Here is a 14699-nt window from a genome sequence, read left to right as displayed (position 1 = left end):
CTGTTTGGGGCGGTTTGGTGCCTTTGCTAAAGGGCACCTCGGCAGTACTCAGGAGCTGCCCTGGCGCCTCTCCAGCTACCAGACCAACTTCCATTTTATGGTCCGCATTGGGATTTGAACCGGCGACCCTCTGGTTCTCATCCAAGTCCCTGCTAAGAATATGACAAATTGGAAATGTGTAATAGGTAATAGATTAAATTAAATACATGCACAATAGTTGGAATTATACATGAATATTTGCTTCTTGCTACTAAATATTATTGTTGTGTTTTTTTTTTTTTTTGTGTAGAACAGCGCCATCTTTTGGCCAAATAACATAAAGCTCAACCACGTGAATACAGTTGTGACGACATTTGTGAGCGACGGCGTCATCGTCATCTGGAGCCGCAGCGGACTGTTGTGGTGGAGCAGCGTGATTATTTTCAGCCCCTGAAAATGGTCAAATCTGGGAAACTTCGCTCCGGGACCGGGTCGAAACTGAAACGGTGGAAGAAAGGACACAGCAGCGACTCCAACCCGCAGACGAGTCGTTTCCGACAGGCTGCTAAAAGCCGATACTTCAGCAGACCCTCCGGTGAGTTTCCCATCACACGTGGGTCTCTGGCTACTGTTAGCATTAGCTCCAGTCAGCCATTTAACCAGAGCTTAGTTCATGTGCTGCATCTGTTTAATGTTGTCAGCAATGTCACTGAAGGTGTCAGCAGAAAAGACAACTTTATATCGTGATTTCTGTCCCCTTTGGACACATAAGATAACTTATCACTCATGTTAAGTCTTTATTTGAAATGACAACAACTAACTTTGACTAGTGGCTGCTTGACTCTATAAAGTTATATGTCATTAAATCAAGACAGCTGTCAGATATTTCTCATATCCTGACATGGAAAGCATTCATCAGAAAGCATTTTGTAATGTATCTGACCAGAGAGACACTTTTAGTTGTGCAGTCCCTGTACGATACGATACACTTGTAATCGTCCCCTTGAGGAAACGTGTCTTGGACTCAAAGTGCTGCATACAATCAGCTGCCTGCTCAGAAGAATTTATACATTAAAATAATAGAAACAAACTCAGTCGACATGTAAACAGAGAAGCACATACCAATGCAAACATAAACAATAAACAGATCGAAATATGTCTGATGGATGAAGGATGTCATGTTACATCTAAATATAATAGAAAATAATAGAATAGAATAGAATTACTTTATTGATCCCAAACTGGGAAATTGTGGCGTTACAGCAGCAGGTTATCCAAACACACAATATGAGCAAAAAACACAATGTTAGCAAATCTAAACACAATATAATATTAAATACAAAGTAAATAAGTACTAAAATATCAAAACTAAGAATGTGAATATATACAACCAGGATTTAACTAAGCATTACTAGTCTAAAATATGGAAGATTGAATGTAAATGTGCAAAAACAGAGTTGTAAATGGACAGTATTGACACAAGTTAAAGTGCATGAGTGTAGACATGTTATAAGCAGAAACTATACAATATAACGGCAAGTAGACAGACAAATGAAGTGAACATGAGTGCAGGGATGATTTGTAAATTTAAACATGTGCAGAACAGATTACAGTATGGAGAGACAGATATTATCGTGAAAACTTTAAAAGACTAAGGCTGAGTTCAGTCATTCATAGCCTATTTCATTACTGTTACAGGGATAATGAATGGGAATAATGCTGATGCATAGCACTCTTTAAGATCATGTGGTTTAATAGGAGCAGCTGTATGACCTTGATTATATGTGTTTACTAAATAAATGTATGTAGGTATATGGATACATTACATCATGTTATCATTGCTGTTATAAGCATTCTTAACAAAACTCTCACATCTCCCCTCCCCCCTATAGATAAGAGTGACCTAACAGTCGATGCTCTGAAGCTGCACGATGAGCTGCAGAAGGGCCCGCTGGAGCTCAGTAGCCGTAAAGATGCCCGCATGGAAGAGGAGCCAGATGAGGCGTTTTCAGACAGGACCTCCGGCACCTTCCTCAGCGGCCTGTCGGACTGCTCCAACCTGACGTTCAGAAAGGTGCAGCGCTACTGGGAGTCCAATTCAGCTGCTCACAAAGAGGTAGGCACCGACACCGATCGTTCATTCTCTACAACCAAAAAAAAACAAAAACCCTGATGTACAGGAGCAAAGGTTCAAATTATCAGGGTTGCACTTGATATAATTCAAGAAAACCTAACGCTTAATAACAAATGTATAACTGTATATTCAGCATCTTCCTTACATGGTGTGCCTCTTAGATCTGTGCGGTGTTAGCAGCTGTTACTGAGGTGATCCGCAGCCAAGGAGGGAAGGAGACAGAAACAGAGTACTTTGCAGCTTTGGTGAGTGAAGCCTTTTTCACATATGATCATAAAGACATTTGACGCGTCATAAAGACGAGTTTAAAAGTTATCCTAGGTGTCTTTCAAATGATGCATGTTTGCCATTTTTGTAGATGACCACCCTGGAAGTTGTGGATTCAGCAGAGTCGCAGGCCGCTGTGGCGTACCTCCTCAACCTCGTCATGAAACGGTTCGACCTCGAAGCCTTTTTTTTCTTTTTTTTCATTAAAACCCTTAAAAAAAAAAAAAAAAAAGTCGAGCCTGTTTTGTTTCTCACCTGGTGGTTTATTCTGTTCCTTAGTGTTCCTGCTCCAGTGCTCATGTCTAAGTTTTCCGACACCACAAAGGCTCTGGTGGACGTCATGTCTGGACAGGCGACGTCTGAGACGGCCTCCGCTCTCAGATGGGTGAGTAGGTTTTATTTGTCTCTTCATATTCATCGATGGCAACCGCACACCTGACTTTTATTTGTTTCCTCACTTTGTCACACGTACAGGTCCTGTCATGTCTGGCTACTTTATTAAGGAAGCAGGATGCGTCAGTGTGGACGTACCCGACTACTCTTCAGGCTTACCACGGCCTTCTCAGCTTCACTGTGCACAGCAAACCTAAGGTCTGTCTCAGGGAGCAGATACTAAAGTCTTATACAGATATCTGATATGAATGCATAAACCTGTAGGCGAGCCACATGCTTTTTTTTTTTATGGTGTCTGGAGCGTTCTGGTTTCTGTCTGTTGTCTAAGCATTATTGACCAAGTGTGATTTCAGCTGGCATTGTACGCATGCAGTCAGTCCATTTGGAGAGTAAGAAAAGACAGATCACATTGTAAAGTTGCTCGATGGACACTAAACAATAATGAGTGCACAGAAAAGGAAGGCTTGTCCTGCATATCCTTGATCACTTTTTACGGTGGCAAGAGCAACTCAACTGCAACAGCTGAACTGATTTACATTAAGATAAAGCTGCTGCAAATTCAGAAATGATGCAAATTGAAAAAACACACGCAAAAGTTTAAAGACAATGCAACAATGGAAACGTGCTGTATATGAAAAAAAACATGCAAAAGAGAGCGTTAAGTGCAGACGTGCTGAAAAAACTGAAAAGAACTGCAAAATAAAAACCAGTAATAGAAAAAACCAGCTGTGACCCCCAAACATTTGAATACGACAGAATGATTTCAACATTGACTGTTTGGCTAACATTGTGCTATAGTTACATATTTTGCCCGCTCTTTTTCTTTTCAGGTCCGTCGAGCAGCACAGCAGGGTGTTTGTGCCATTCTCAGAGGAAGTGACTTCCTGTTCAAAGATAACGCTCCGACCCATCACCCTGCTGCCATGACAACGGCCAAGTTCTGCATCAAGGAAATGGAGCAGGCGGGAGGTAGGAATGAATACACCTTCACAGAAACTGTATTTCTTTCTTTCATTCTGTGATAAAGATGATGGATTTTGTGAATCTCTACTGTAAAGCTATTCGTATAAATGTTCCCCACTTTCCTCCTCAGGCAGCAAAGAGGACACCACCACCCTGCACGTGCTGGGTCTCCTGAAGGAGCTGATGGGGTCGTTTCCTTTGGGAGCGGTCAAGTCGTGCTGTGAGACGCTGCTGCGAGTGATGACGCTCAGCCACGTGGTGAGAACACAGAACTTGTTTATCTGCGATGTGTTTATCCACTTGGACACTTTAAAAATACTCTTAACACGGTTTCTGTGTTCCTGTCTAGCTGGTGACGGCGAGCGCCATGCAGGCCTTTCACCGACTGTTCAGTGGGAAGCCAAACGCCTCAACCCTCTCCCCAGAACTCAACGCACAGATCATCACGGTGAGCAAATACAGAACAAAGCAAACTGAGCCAGATTATACAAATGCAGCGTGAAAGCCTAAAGGGCATTTCTCCTCCTCAGGCTCTGTACGACTACCTGCCCAGTGAGAACGACCTGCAGCCTCTGCTGGCCTGGCTCACCGTCATGGAGAAAGCACACGTTCACTTGGCAAGGTAACGCAAACAGCACGATATATCCTTTCTTATAAACTTGTAATTGCATGTTGTTGTTTTTTTTGCCATATTCCCTCATTTTTGTTCTGTCTTTGTTTAGTCTGCAGAGTTCTTTGAGTTTGGGTCACCTCCCTCGCCTCTTCTCTTCTGCCATGTCCTGCCTGCTGTCGCCTCACACGCAGGTGGTTTCTGCAGCCGCTTGCACACTGAAGGTAAAGTCTTCATGGAGTTTACACTCGAGTGAGTCAGGCTAAAAGTTTGTCTCGATTGTAATCAAATCTTTTAAGATGCAGGAACAAGACGGCAAAACCTGCTCAGAAATGCTTCACTGAAGAGTTTATGTTTTTATTTCTTTTTCACGGTGTTTGTAGGGTTCTGATTTGTGATTTATTTCTGTTTCAGACTTTGTTGGCTGAATGTGTTGCCCCTCACATGGGGGAAATGGGAACAATCACAGCTTCAGTATCTACAGGAAACCCTTCCTACGTCTGCAAAATGTTTCGGTAAGTGGACACCAACAAGTCTCAGTCCTTTTCCTTTTTTTTCTTCATACATGAAGTCCCTTAAAGGTCTTTATTATTAAGTCAGACACACTCACAATGAAATCAAAACTCTACGCATGAAAACAAAATGAGAGCAGAACCACAAGGCGTGTTCTGCCTGTTCAAGGTGGGAGATTTACACCCCTGTAATGTGTTGCCTTCTCTGTGAATGTCACAGAGGGGTAATGGGGGGACGGAAGTGATTCCTAGCGTTAAAGAACATTACTGTGTGTGTGTGTGTGTGTGTGTGTGTGTGTGTGTGGATGTGTGTGTGTTTGTGGAGCTCCTACTGTTCCTCTATTTGTGGTGCTCTGCAACTGCTTAGTTCATTGTGAGTTCACAAGACAGGTTGCTATCGTGCCGTTTTGGAAACGCATCTCTGAAAATGGTTTTTGACACTGTAATAAATTAAAAATGTATTCATGCAAACCACTAAAAAAATTGCGTGATTGCTAATCCAGATGTTTGGCTCCAAAAGTGTTGTTAGCAAATTTAGAAGTTTTGCTTAGTCTTAGTCTAAGACATGTCACTATTGGTGATTCTTATTTAGATCAATACATTTGCATCATCTATGTCAACAATGAAAATATTTTTAAGTGTGAGTAATGTGTTTATTCCTTTTTTTATCTTGAATGTTTTACTCTCAAATAAAAAATGGAATATCAGCGTTGATAGCTTTGCTCTCAAATCTGTTTTCTAAATTACAGCGTGTAAAGTTTCGCTGTTTAACCACTTCTGTTTGATTTCATAATAATGAAAGAAAAGGAACCTCATGTTTTAAGAGCCTTCATATAAATGCTCGTAAAGCTGATTATGTCCATGTGTGTGTTTGTTCCAGCATCGTAGAGGAAGGATTGTCCTATCGCTTCCATGCCTCTTGGCCTTTTGTGCTGCAGATACTGGGCGGCTTTTACCGAGCAGCAGGGAAACAGGCTCACCCCATCATGATAAAGGTAAAGTCAGAGAGATTAGCACATCACCATGAGTGAAGAAAGCTGGAGCCGTTTCTCTTATTCTTTGTTCCTTTGTCCCGTCACAGTCCCTGCAGTCTCTGGCAGACCTGCGGTCCACCCCTCAGTTCCCCTTCAGTGGAGAGCTGGACCTGGCTGTAGGGGGCGCTGTGGAGACCATGGGGCCAGAGGTGGTGCTAGGCGCTGTTCCTCTCAACATCACCGGCTACGAGTAAGTGTTAATGACACAGACAAACAAACTCTGTGGAGCCGTCTGCTTGTCATTATAGAAGTTTAACTAACTATGTTTCTGTTGCTTTTTCCACCAGGGATGACTTGGAGTTCCCTCGCAGCTGGCTGATCCCGGTGATTCGTGATCACGTGAAGAACACGCACCTCGGTTTCTTCTCTTCCTATTTCCTCCCTCTGGCTACTACACTCAAGCAGAGAGGTAAACAGAGTGTGGTATACTACTTCACAAGATTTGCCTGCTGGATGTTATTTTCTATTATTTTAAGATTTAGTTTTGGGCTTTTTGTGCCTTTTAATGGAGAGGGAGGACCGAGGATAGAGTCAGAAATCAGGGAGAGAAAGTGGGGAATGACGTGGGAAAGGTGCCACAGGCCGGATTCGAACCCGGGCCGCCCGCTCGGAAGACACCACCTCCCCACTTGGCGCCCCACTGGATGTTATTTTAATGTGTTTCTGTCTTTTTTTTTTTGTGTTGCAGCTGACGAATTGGAGCAGGCTGGACAGAAACTTGAGGCCAAAGTCTATCAGACGTTACAGCTACAGGTAGCTCTACAGTCACCTCACTCCTTCAGATCATTTTCAGGAGTTTTATGCATATTTGAGATAAAAGGGCTTTAATGTATTCAGGATAAAAAGTTGAAATTAATACATTTTTGTGTTTCCTTTCAGATCTGGACCATGCTCCCTGGCTTCTGTACGTCTCCTGTAGACCTGCTGACATCCTTTAAAAGCATCGCCCGGGTACTCGGTACGGCTATTAATGAAAGGCCGGACCTGAAGCTCACAGTGTGTCAGGCCGTACGCACAGTCATCAACAAGGGCTGCTCCATGGGTAGGAAGTTACTCATCGGGAAAGAGAATATTTAAAAAAAAAAAAAAAAAGCTTCCACATCTTCTTACCCTCTTATCAAGCGATTCCAACACTTCTTATGCTGTCTGTTTGATTTCTGCAGAAGAAGAAAAGGCAGAGGTGGGCCGCTTCTCGAAGAACTTCCTGCCCATCTTTTTCAACGTGTACAGCCAGCCGCCTGCAGCAGGCGAGCCCGCCACCAACAGGATGGCGGTCCTCGACACCATCAAGGTGTACTTAACAGTCACAGAAACAGAGGTCAGTTCAGTTTCTGCTGCAGCACTTTATCTCAGTTCTTTCATGTAGAACTAATCATTATCTGAGAGGCGGTCTGTCTTTGCCGTGATTTTTGTGCTGATGTCTCACCTGTCATCACAATCAGATGATCTGCACATTCCTGCAAAAAGCCACGGACAGACTGAGCAGCACGGAGGCAAATGAGTCCACGCGGTAGGACATAAAACTCCATATAATCATTAATATCAAATCAAAAAAAAAAAAAAAAAAATACTAACTCTGTCTTTGTTTGATGTGGCTCTTTCTCTACTCCTCAGGCTGGCGATGATGGACCTTGTGGTTGCCATGGCTCCCTTCGTAGATGAGGTCACCATGACGAAAACATTTGAGCTGATCAGGCCTTATTTGGAGGTAAGTGTTCACAGCAGGGCGTTATTAGACGCAGAATTGTTTGCCATGGCTATGAAGAAAGACATGTAGATTATTTGTTCCACACTTTATTTTCTTACCTCCTGCATCAGCATGTGTTAGTATCATATTTTTCTCTGAGACAATGTTGCAGGCCCAACACAGAAATTCAGATTTTAGCCTTTTTATTTCAAATTGTACACAAGCAGACACAGTGTGCCTGACATCATACCCAGTTTTTTTTATTCCAGAGCTATTGGTGTTCATCTGTTTCTTCTTGTTTCTGTTTGTTTTAAGACCAAAGAACCAGGCATGCAGAAGAAGGCGTACCGCGTGCTGGAGGAGATGTGCGGAGGAGAGAGAGAACAGTGCAGGTCGTTTGTCGTTAACAATCTGGAAACTCTGAAAGTGGTCCTGCTGGAGACTCTGAAGAACGCCTCTTCACCTGCCAAACGGGTGAGACTGCAGCATGGAGACGAATTCCAATGAACCAGACACTTGATGGGGTCGTGTACCTCGTTTTACTGCTCGGTCTGATTGTATCTCTCTGTTTATATTGTGTCTTCTCAGCCCAGACTGAAGTGTCTGATCCACATCGTGAAAAGGCTCAACGAGGAGCACAAAGACTTTATCACTGCTCTGCTGCCAGAGGTACAAACACAGACGAGTCGGTTAACATTCAAACACAGAGATACGTATCATTTTCATGACATTGTTTTCTGTTTCAGGTGATCATATGCACAAAGGAGGTGTCTGTGGGAGCTCGTAAGAACGCTTACACCCTGCTGGTGGAAATAGGAAACGCATTTGTCCGCTTCTGTGGAAACAAAAAGGGTAAAAAAGGGAATTTAAGTAATTGAGAAGTTACAGTCACAGTTGAAGATACTACTTACTTCTTGGTTTAAAACTACTGTTAGGAGATTTTAGCTGGTTAGGAGTCAGACTTGTTGACTCGTAGGGTCTTATTTCCTCATATATGGACATTTAAATTCATTTTAACCCAAGATAAGAAAAATCTCAGAAAACAGTCAAAATAGAGCACAGTTTATTTTTAAATTATCTGCAGGTAAACAATGTAACTTGGTTTGCCTACCCTACATACATTTTTATCTCAGTTTTTTTTTTAGATCAAACACCGCCAAAACTGCGCTGCTCCTACGAGACGCTCTCCGGTCTTTTAGCTTGTTTACATGCAGGTAGTAGAGCGGGCACATTAACTGGAGCTACAGCCGCTCTTTGGCTACAGCCTTGGCTAGTGGTGAGAGGATGTGTCACAGTTTGAGTGTAACATCTGACTGGATCTAAGGGCCAAAATATAAATAAGTCGTATCACCAACTGGTGCAGACTAGTGAGGGTGATGACGTTTAATTATTCAGTGGACTAAACACTCATACTCAATAGCATCCAGCCAAAAACAGACCTTTTTTCACAGCTAGACAGCTAGTTATGTTTGACTGTCAGCAGACAGCTGGACAATATTTTTCATTGGAGACAGTACTGAGAAATGTACAGCACGACATTTTTAAAGAAATAAATTGTCCTGCTTTGTTTACGGGGGAACCAAACCAACACAATTTCAAAATGTGTCCCTGTTTTTGTTGGGTTTTCTAAGAAAGTTTTATGGTAATGGCAGTCTTGCAGCAAATATGAGATACTATCAAATCATTGGGCAAATGAGGAAAACATCATTCAAGCGGTTGTGAAAATGCTAACTGAACCCTCTGTCTGACCCAGATGCCATGGAGCAGTTTTTGATACTGGTGTATGCAGGACTCACAGGCTCCGTCACCATGATCACCTGCACAGTGTTGGCTCTAACTCGTCTGGTGTTTGAATACAAAGGTAGGTCTCCTGACTTCCAGCTTCATACTGTCACTGTTCTGAATGCTTGTGTTTGCACACATGACTCACACGAGTCTCTTTTTTTTTTCTTACTCAGAGGCCATTGAGTTGAGCACCACGGAGCAGCTGCTGCACAACGTGTGTCTGCTGCTCTCCTCTCGAACCAGAGAGATCGTCAAGGCCGCCTTAGGCTTCATCAAGGTCCTCCTCTTCATCATGGACCCCAAGACGCTGGCATCACACGCCACTGTCATGGTAGGCAGAGGAACAAAGATAGTCAAAGTCCACGGCGAGAGGCGCTTGTGGCCCTGATTTTTTTTTTGTACAGGATTAACTCTGTGTTGTGTTCAGATGGAAGGTGTTGGGAGCATCAAAGACGACGTGAGGAGACACTTCAGAACCAAACTCAAGAATATCTTCACCAAGTTCATCAAAAAGTTTGGGTATGTGCCAATTCCTTCTTTTTAACAAAGGTTATTGTTTGTGCCTTGTTGATAAGAAAACTGAAGAGAAGCAGGAGCTGTTTGAAGAAAAGAGTCTTGTAGACATGCGTCACAGGGTCGAGGCCGGGAACTGAACCAGCAGCCGATGCATTCAGGACTAGAAACTCTGTATATAAGACACCTGCCCCAATGCTAATATCTTCTAAGATACTATAAGCAGCATCATGGAAGTATTGGACCTAGCTTTTGGCTCTGAGGGAGAGATGGTGGTGCTAGAAGCTCCTCTGAAGAGTTCTAGCAGCCTGTGAAACTGACTGAAAAGGACTCTTTGTGAGCCACAAAAAACCTACAAGACCATCAGAGAGTAGATTGTATGTTTCTATATAGTTATCTTAAATGTCTCTAAACGCTGCAGCTGGGTAGATATAAGATGAAATGATAAGTCTGCTTCTCGTGTGTTCACAGCAGGCGATATATGAAGTAATATTGCTCTGCATCAAGTCATGAACTTGTGTTTTTAAATGTTTTGGACTCTTATGGAGCCTGGTTGTTGTTGTTATTGTTAGTTTGCAGCCATTTCACCAAACCAGCTGTAAGCAGGGATGATTAGATCATTGTCTGGGAGAATTATTTAAAGATGCTATCAAACCCAACGTTAGCCTGGAAATCATTGACTGACATGAACTAAAGAAGGCTTCGTTTAAAGATGGCATCATTTCATCATTTGAACACAGCTGACTTCTCGTTTTGTTTGAACTATATTCATACTTTTTTTTTAGGTATGGCCTGCATTCACCTCACTTAGTTTGCTCTTCAGATTTTTTTAAAATTCTGCCCTTATCCGAATATAGCGACATGTCAGAGTTTGCGTTTATTTCCTCCACGTTCACACATAAGAGGAGCTTGTTTTGGGTTTTTTTGTGCAAAGAAAGAATAATACTACTAATAATAACTTTTAATTATTATTAATTATTAAATTTATATAGCACCTTTTTAAAAACACAGGTTTACAAAGTGCTTTGACAAACAGCAAAAACAAGAACAACGCAAACTAAACCAAACACAGAAGAACATAACAAATGCAAAATACTAAAAATAATTAAATACAATTCAACAGAAAAGAACCCAAAGTGCACGATACCCAACAGACATATATAACCCGACCATCACAAGAACCATTATAAGAACCCAGGCAACACAAGAACCCAACAACAAGAGCTGAGACCAAGAGGACCAAAGATTTAAAAAGATGTAAGAAACTAAAAGAGCTGAAAGCAAATCAAAAGATAACAGCAATAAGAAGGTAAGAGCAGTAAAAGAAATAGGATAAAAAAAAACTATAATATTAATAAAAAGTAAATATAAATATAAAACATAAATAGACAAAGTAAGTAAGATAAAAAATTACCAAGTTAAAACATAAGAGGAGTTAAGATAAGAGCATAAATAAACCAGTAAGAAAAGAACACAGCAATGCAGTAAAAAAAAAACAGAAGGCAGGTACCATGTGTGTCTCATACTCTCCTGTGTTTCCAGTTTTGAGCTGGTGAAGAGTATGCTGCCCGCAGAACACCACAAGGTTCTTGCAAACATCCGCAAGGCCGAGGCGCGCACCATGAGACGGAAACAGGCCTCAGAGCAGCAGGAGGACTCGGAGAGCGAAGAGGAGGCACCTAAAGCGAAGAGCAAAAGGTAGATGTCAGTTCCCCGCATGAAGTCCTGCCTTTGATCTCATACGCTGCTCGGAAAGACCTCATGTCCTCTTTTCTCTTTAGTATTGAGGAGATCCTCGCAGAGTTGGACAGCGATATGTCAGAGGATGAAGGGAAGCCGGGGAAGGCTCAGAAGAAAGGAGGCAAACAGCAGAAAGGACGGGCCTGGCTCAAAGAGGGGGAGGAGGATGACCCACTTAACTTCCTGGATCCTAAAGTTTCCCAGAGAGTGCTAGGTAAGAGATAGACGTTTTACTGATTTATTTATATTCAGAAACAAACTTTTATAAAAATAAAAATAATAGGAAACATTTAGATTTTTGTTTAACGTGGTTTCTGTTGTTTTTAGCCACAAACCCAGCGAGGAAGAGGAGCGCCAAGGTAGAGCACGGCTTCAAGGTGACGTCAGACGGACGGCTGATCATCAGAGAGGAGGACGAGGAGGATGTCAAAGATAAAGGTAAGAGGACTCATTCATTGAGTCCACATTGTCAAGGGAGGGAAGCCACTGCTCTATCTTCAGACACATATGCCTTTAACCAATCAGGACATACCTCTTAAAAAATCAGAAACACACGCTGACCATGTAGGGTCTTCATCAGGACGCCCTAAAAGAAGACCCTGCGTGGCCATTGGTTCAGTACTTTGTTTTCTGTGCGAGCAGGCCGTGACATTAACCTGTTGACTTGTCCAGCAGATGATGGCGATATTAAAGACATACTAGAAGAGGCTGGAGTCAAGATTGTGAGTACTTTAATATGAGGCTCAGATTGTTCTTTTCGTTGACACATTTCTTTGCTTGTTTAATTAAAAATAACTTTTTTAATTATTAGAAAAAGACACAAAAAAGGCGTTTCCGAGATGGCAACTTGGATGAGGACATGGATATTGAACCACAGCTGAAGTATAAAGGTAGGACGCGTACACCCACAGAAAATCAGAAAGTGATTCAGCCTGAGATTACAGCTTGGGAGTTTTAGGAAGGATGTGTTGGAGCTTTGAAGTTAACCATCAGTTTGTTTTTCTTCTCAGCTGGAGGCTCAGGTATCCACAGGCCGCTGGGAGGAAGGCCCGACTTCGGGTCTGACTACAAGTCAAAGGTGAGTCTGTGAGGACACAGAGACACACTGCAGGAGGTTACTGGTGGTGAAACGTTCTCCTGACCAAGTTTTTTTTTCTTCTCCTCTTTCATCTCAGAAAGGAAAAGGAGATGTGAAGAAAACAGGGAAGCTTGATCCTTACGCTTACATCCCCCTGAAGAAGGAGCAGCTCAATCGCAGGTACGAGCAACATTTAGTCATTCAGCGTATGATAATAAACTCTGTGCAGCACATCAGTTTCATGTTTTGTATTGAAACTGTGTTAAATTGCATCGTCCCTATTAAAAGAAAATAAATCCAATTGATTTAAAAGAAGCTAAAAAAGTCCGAACAATATCAATATAACATGTTGCGTTCTTTGTGTGTTTGCAGGAAGCGTGCCAAAATGCAGGGCCAGTTCAAGGGCATGGTGAGGGGAGCCCAGAAGGGGGCGCTGTCTGGAAAGAAAATGCATAAAAAGAGGAAAGCTTGAAAATCATCCTCGTACTGTGCCATGGACTTTAAATGTGTTGTGTGCGTATAAACATACAAAGATGCAGATGTACACCTTGCATACGGGTGTGTATGTCTGTGTGTGTTTCAGAGTGACTGTCATTGAAGGTGAAGCCAGTTTGTTTTTAAACTGCTCCACCTTTCTAAGCTTTAGAGGTGCTTAGATTGATGTCCTACATCTTTCATGACAGTCGAGAGGGACAGTGTGTGTTGGATGTCTCTCTGCCTTTCATGAAAAATGTATTTATGTGTGAACATTGCAATCTGTAGGTCGATAACATGATAGTTTCGAGAGAGTATTATCTGCTTTTGTTATTGTGTTGTTTGGCCACCGGAGGGCGCTGTAGACTTCCTTCATATAAACAGGGAATGAAAGTGTTCATGAATGCATCCAAGATGATTTAAAACAGAATGTAAAAGCTGCTTTTGGTCTAAAAATGTAAGACTCCATTAGATTTTTCAAAATATCTCTTTTTTCCCAAGTTTCAGTGAATGCAACTCCTTAAAGACAAAGAGAGAAGCTGTAGGTTGTTGTTGTGCAGGATGAGTTAACATACCATTACCCACATGTGATTCATTCCCACAGATGGATTGCAGCTAAATGAGTCATGTAGTGGCAGACTGACCTCCTAATCGGACTCTGGTGTGTGTGTGTGTGTGTGTGTGTGAGCTCAGTGTGCCAGTCGACGTTTTCTCAGAAGGATGGTTAAAATCCCGGACTGACTCAGAGCGTTCTCAGACCAGACATCATCATCTGTAACAAGTTTTAAATTACATAAAGTAACTTCAGGAAGAGGCCAGACCACCTCATCTGGTACTTACTTAACATACGTTTTAAACAGAGCCAGTTCATTTTTTCCCTGCTCACAAAAATCTGTAAAATTAAGTAAAATAATTTTTTGGTGATGAAATGTAAAGAGTGGCCTCAAGTGAAGCAAAAATGATTTAGAGCTCCCCCTACTGACTGGCTGCAGTACAGGTCTTTAATCCCGCCTCCTCAATGTTAAGAAATGAGACATGGGTCAAACACTGAAATCAAACTCATGTCAAATGCATTTTTCTCCGACCTCGTTCTGTCGTTATCATGTTCATTTTTAAAAAAAAAATTTTCAGAGAAGTTTTTAGTTGGTTGATACTCAAAAAAACTAGTGTAACGGTGTGATAAGCAGAGGAGAAACATAACAAACTGATACATGAGTGATTGAACCTCCATAACTCTGAGTGTCTGATTCAAACTCACAATACGTTTCATTTTATTTAAGCAGGTAATTAAACCAAAGAGAGAAAAATCTCTTTCACAAGGGTCACCTGGCTATGAGGTCAGCAGCAGACGTCATATAAACATTACATGATTAAATAAACATGATAATCTGTTCCCCTGTGCCGCCCTGAGAGATCTTTAATGTTTCATTGTTCAGTGTTTGCTTTCACTAGCAGAAGCAGCGTGATGCTACTGCCTACGCTCCACATGCACAATATGTCAGCGCTCATCACGCAGGAATTCTGGCTTCA

General features: G+C 42.1%; 1 protein-coding gene across 1 annotated transcript; it reads left to right on the top strand.

Annotated features, from left to right (window-relative positions):
• Positions 1-377: 377 nt before the first annotated feature.
• Positions 378-14257, top strand: rrp12 (ribosomal RNA processing 12 homolog). Its single transcript, XM_061039703.1, has 34 exons — positions 378-574; positions 1872-2095; positions 2275-2358; positions 2472-2548; positions 2660-2765; positions 2855-2971; positions 3604-3742; positions 3867-3994; positions 4086-4184; positions 4267-4358; positions 4459-4570; positions 4761-4861; positions 5739-5853; positions 5940-6082; positions 6180-6301; positions 6581-6645; positions 6772-6934; positions 7056-7210; positions 7335-7402; positions 7507-7600; positions 7895-8053; positions 8168-8248; positions 8326-8431; positions 9333-9440; positions 9538-9695; positions 9792-9883; positions 11420-11575; positions 11659-11831; positions 11945-12055; positions 12293-12339; positions 12429-12507; positions 12628-12695; positions 12793-12875; positions 13068-14257. The coding sequence occupies exons 1-34, from the start codon at positions 436-438 to the stop codon at positions 13165-13167; spliced, it is 3864 nt and encodes a 1287-aa protein (XP_060895686.1). The 5' UTR covers positions 378-435; the 3' UTR covers positions 13168-14257.
• Positions 14258-14699: the final 442 nt, after the last annotated feature.

Source organism: Labrus mixtus, chromosome 6 (assembly GCF_963584025.1).
Source record: "Labrus mixtus chromosome 6, fLabMix1.1, whole genome shotgun sequence".
Lineage (NCBI taxonomy): Eukaryota > Metazoa > Chordata > Actinopteri > Labriformes > Labridae > Labrus > Labrus mixtus.
The sequence above is the reverse complement of the archived record's forward strand: the minus strand, read 5'-3'. Positions and strand labels throughout refer to the sequence as shown.

Coding starts and splice junctions, on each gene's coding strand:
- rrp12 (XM_061039703.1), top strand. CDS start 436: ATGGTCAAATCTGGGAAACTTCGCTCCGGGACCGGGTCGAAACTGAAA. Junction 575..1,871: donor ATACTTCAGCAGACCCTCCG/GTGAGTTTCCCA, acceptor TCCCCCCTATAG/ATAAGAGTGACCTAACAGTC. Junction 7,211..7,334: donor TAACAGTCACAGAAACAGAG/GTCAGTTCAGTT, acceptor CATCACAATCAG/ATGATCTGCACATTCCTGCA.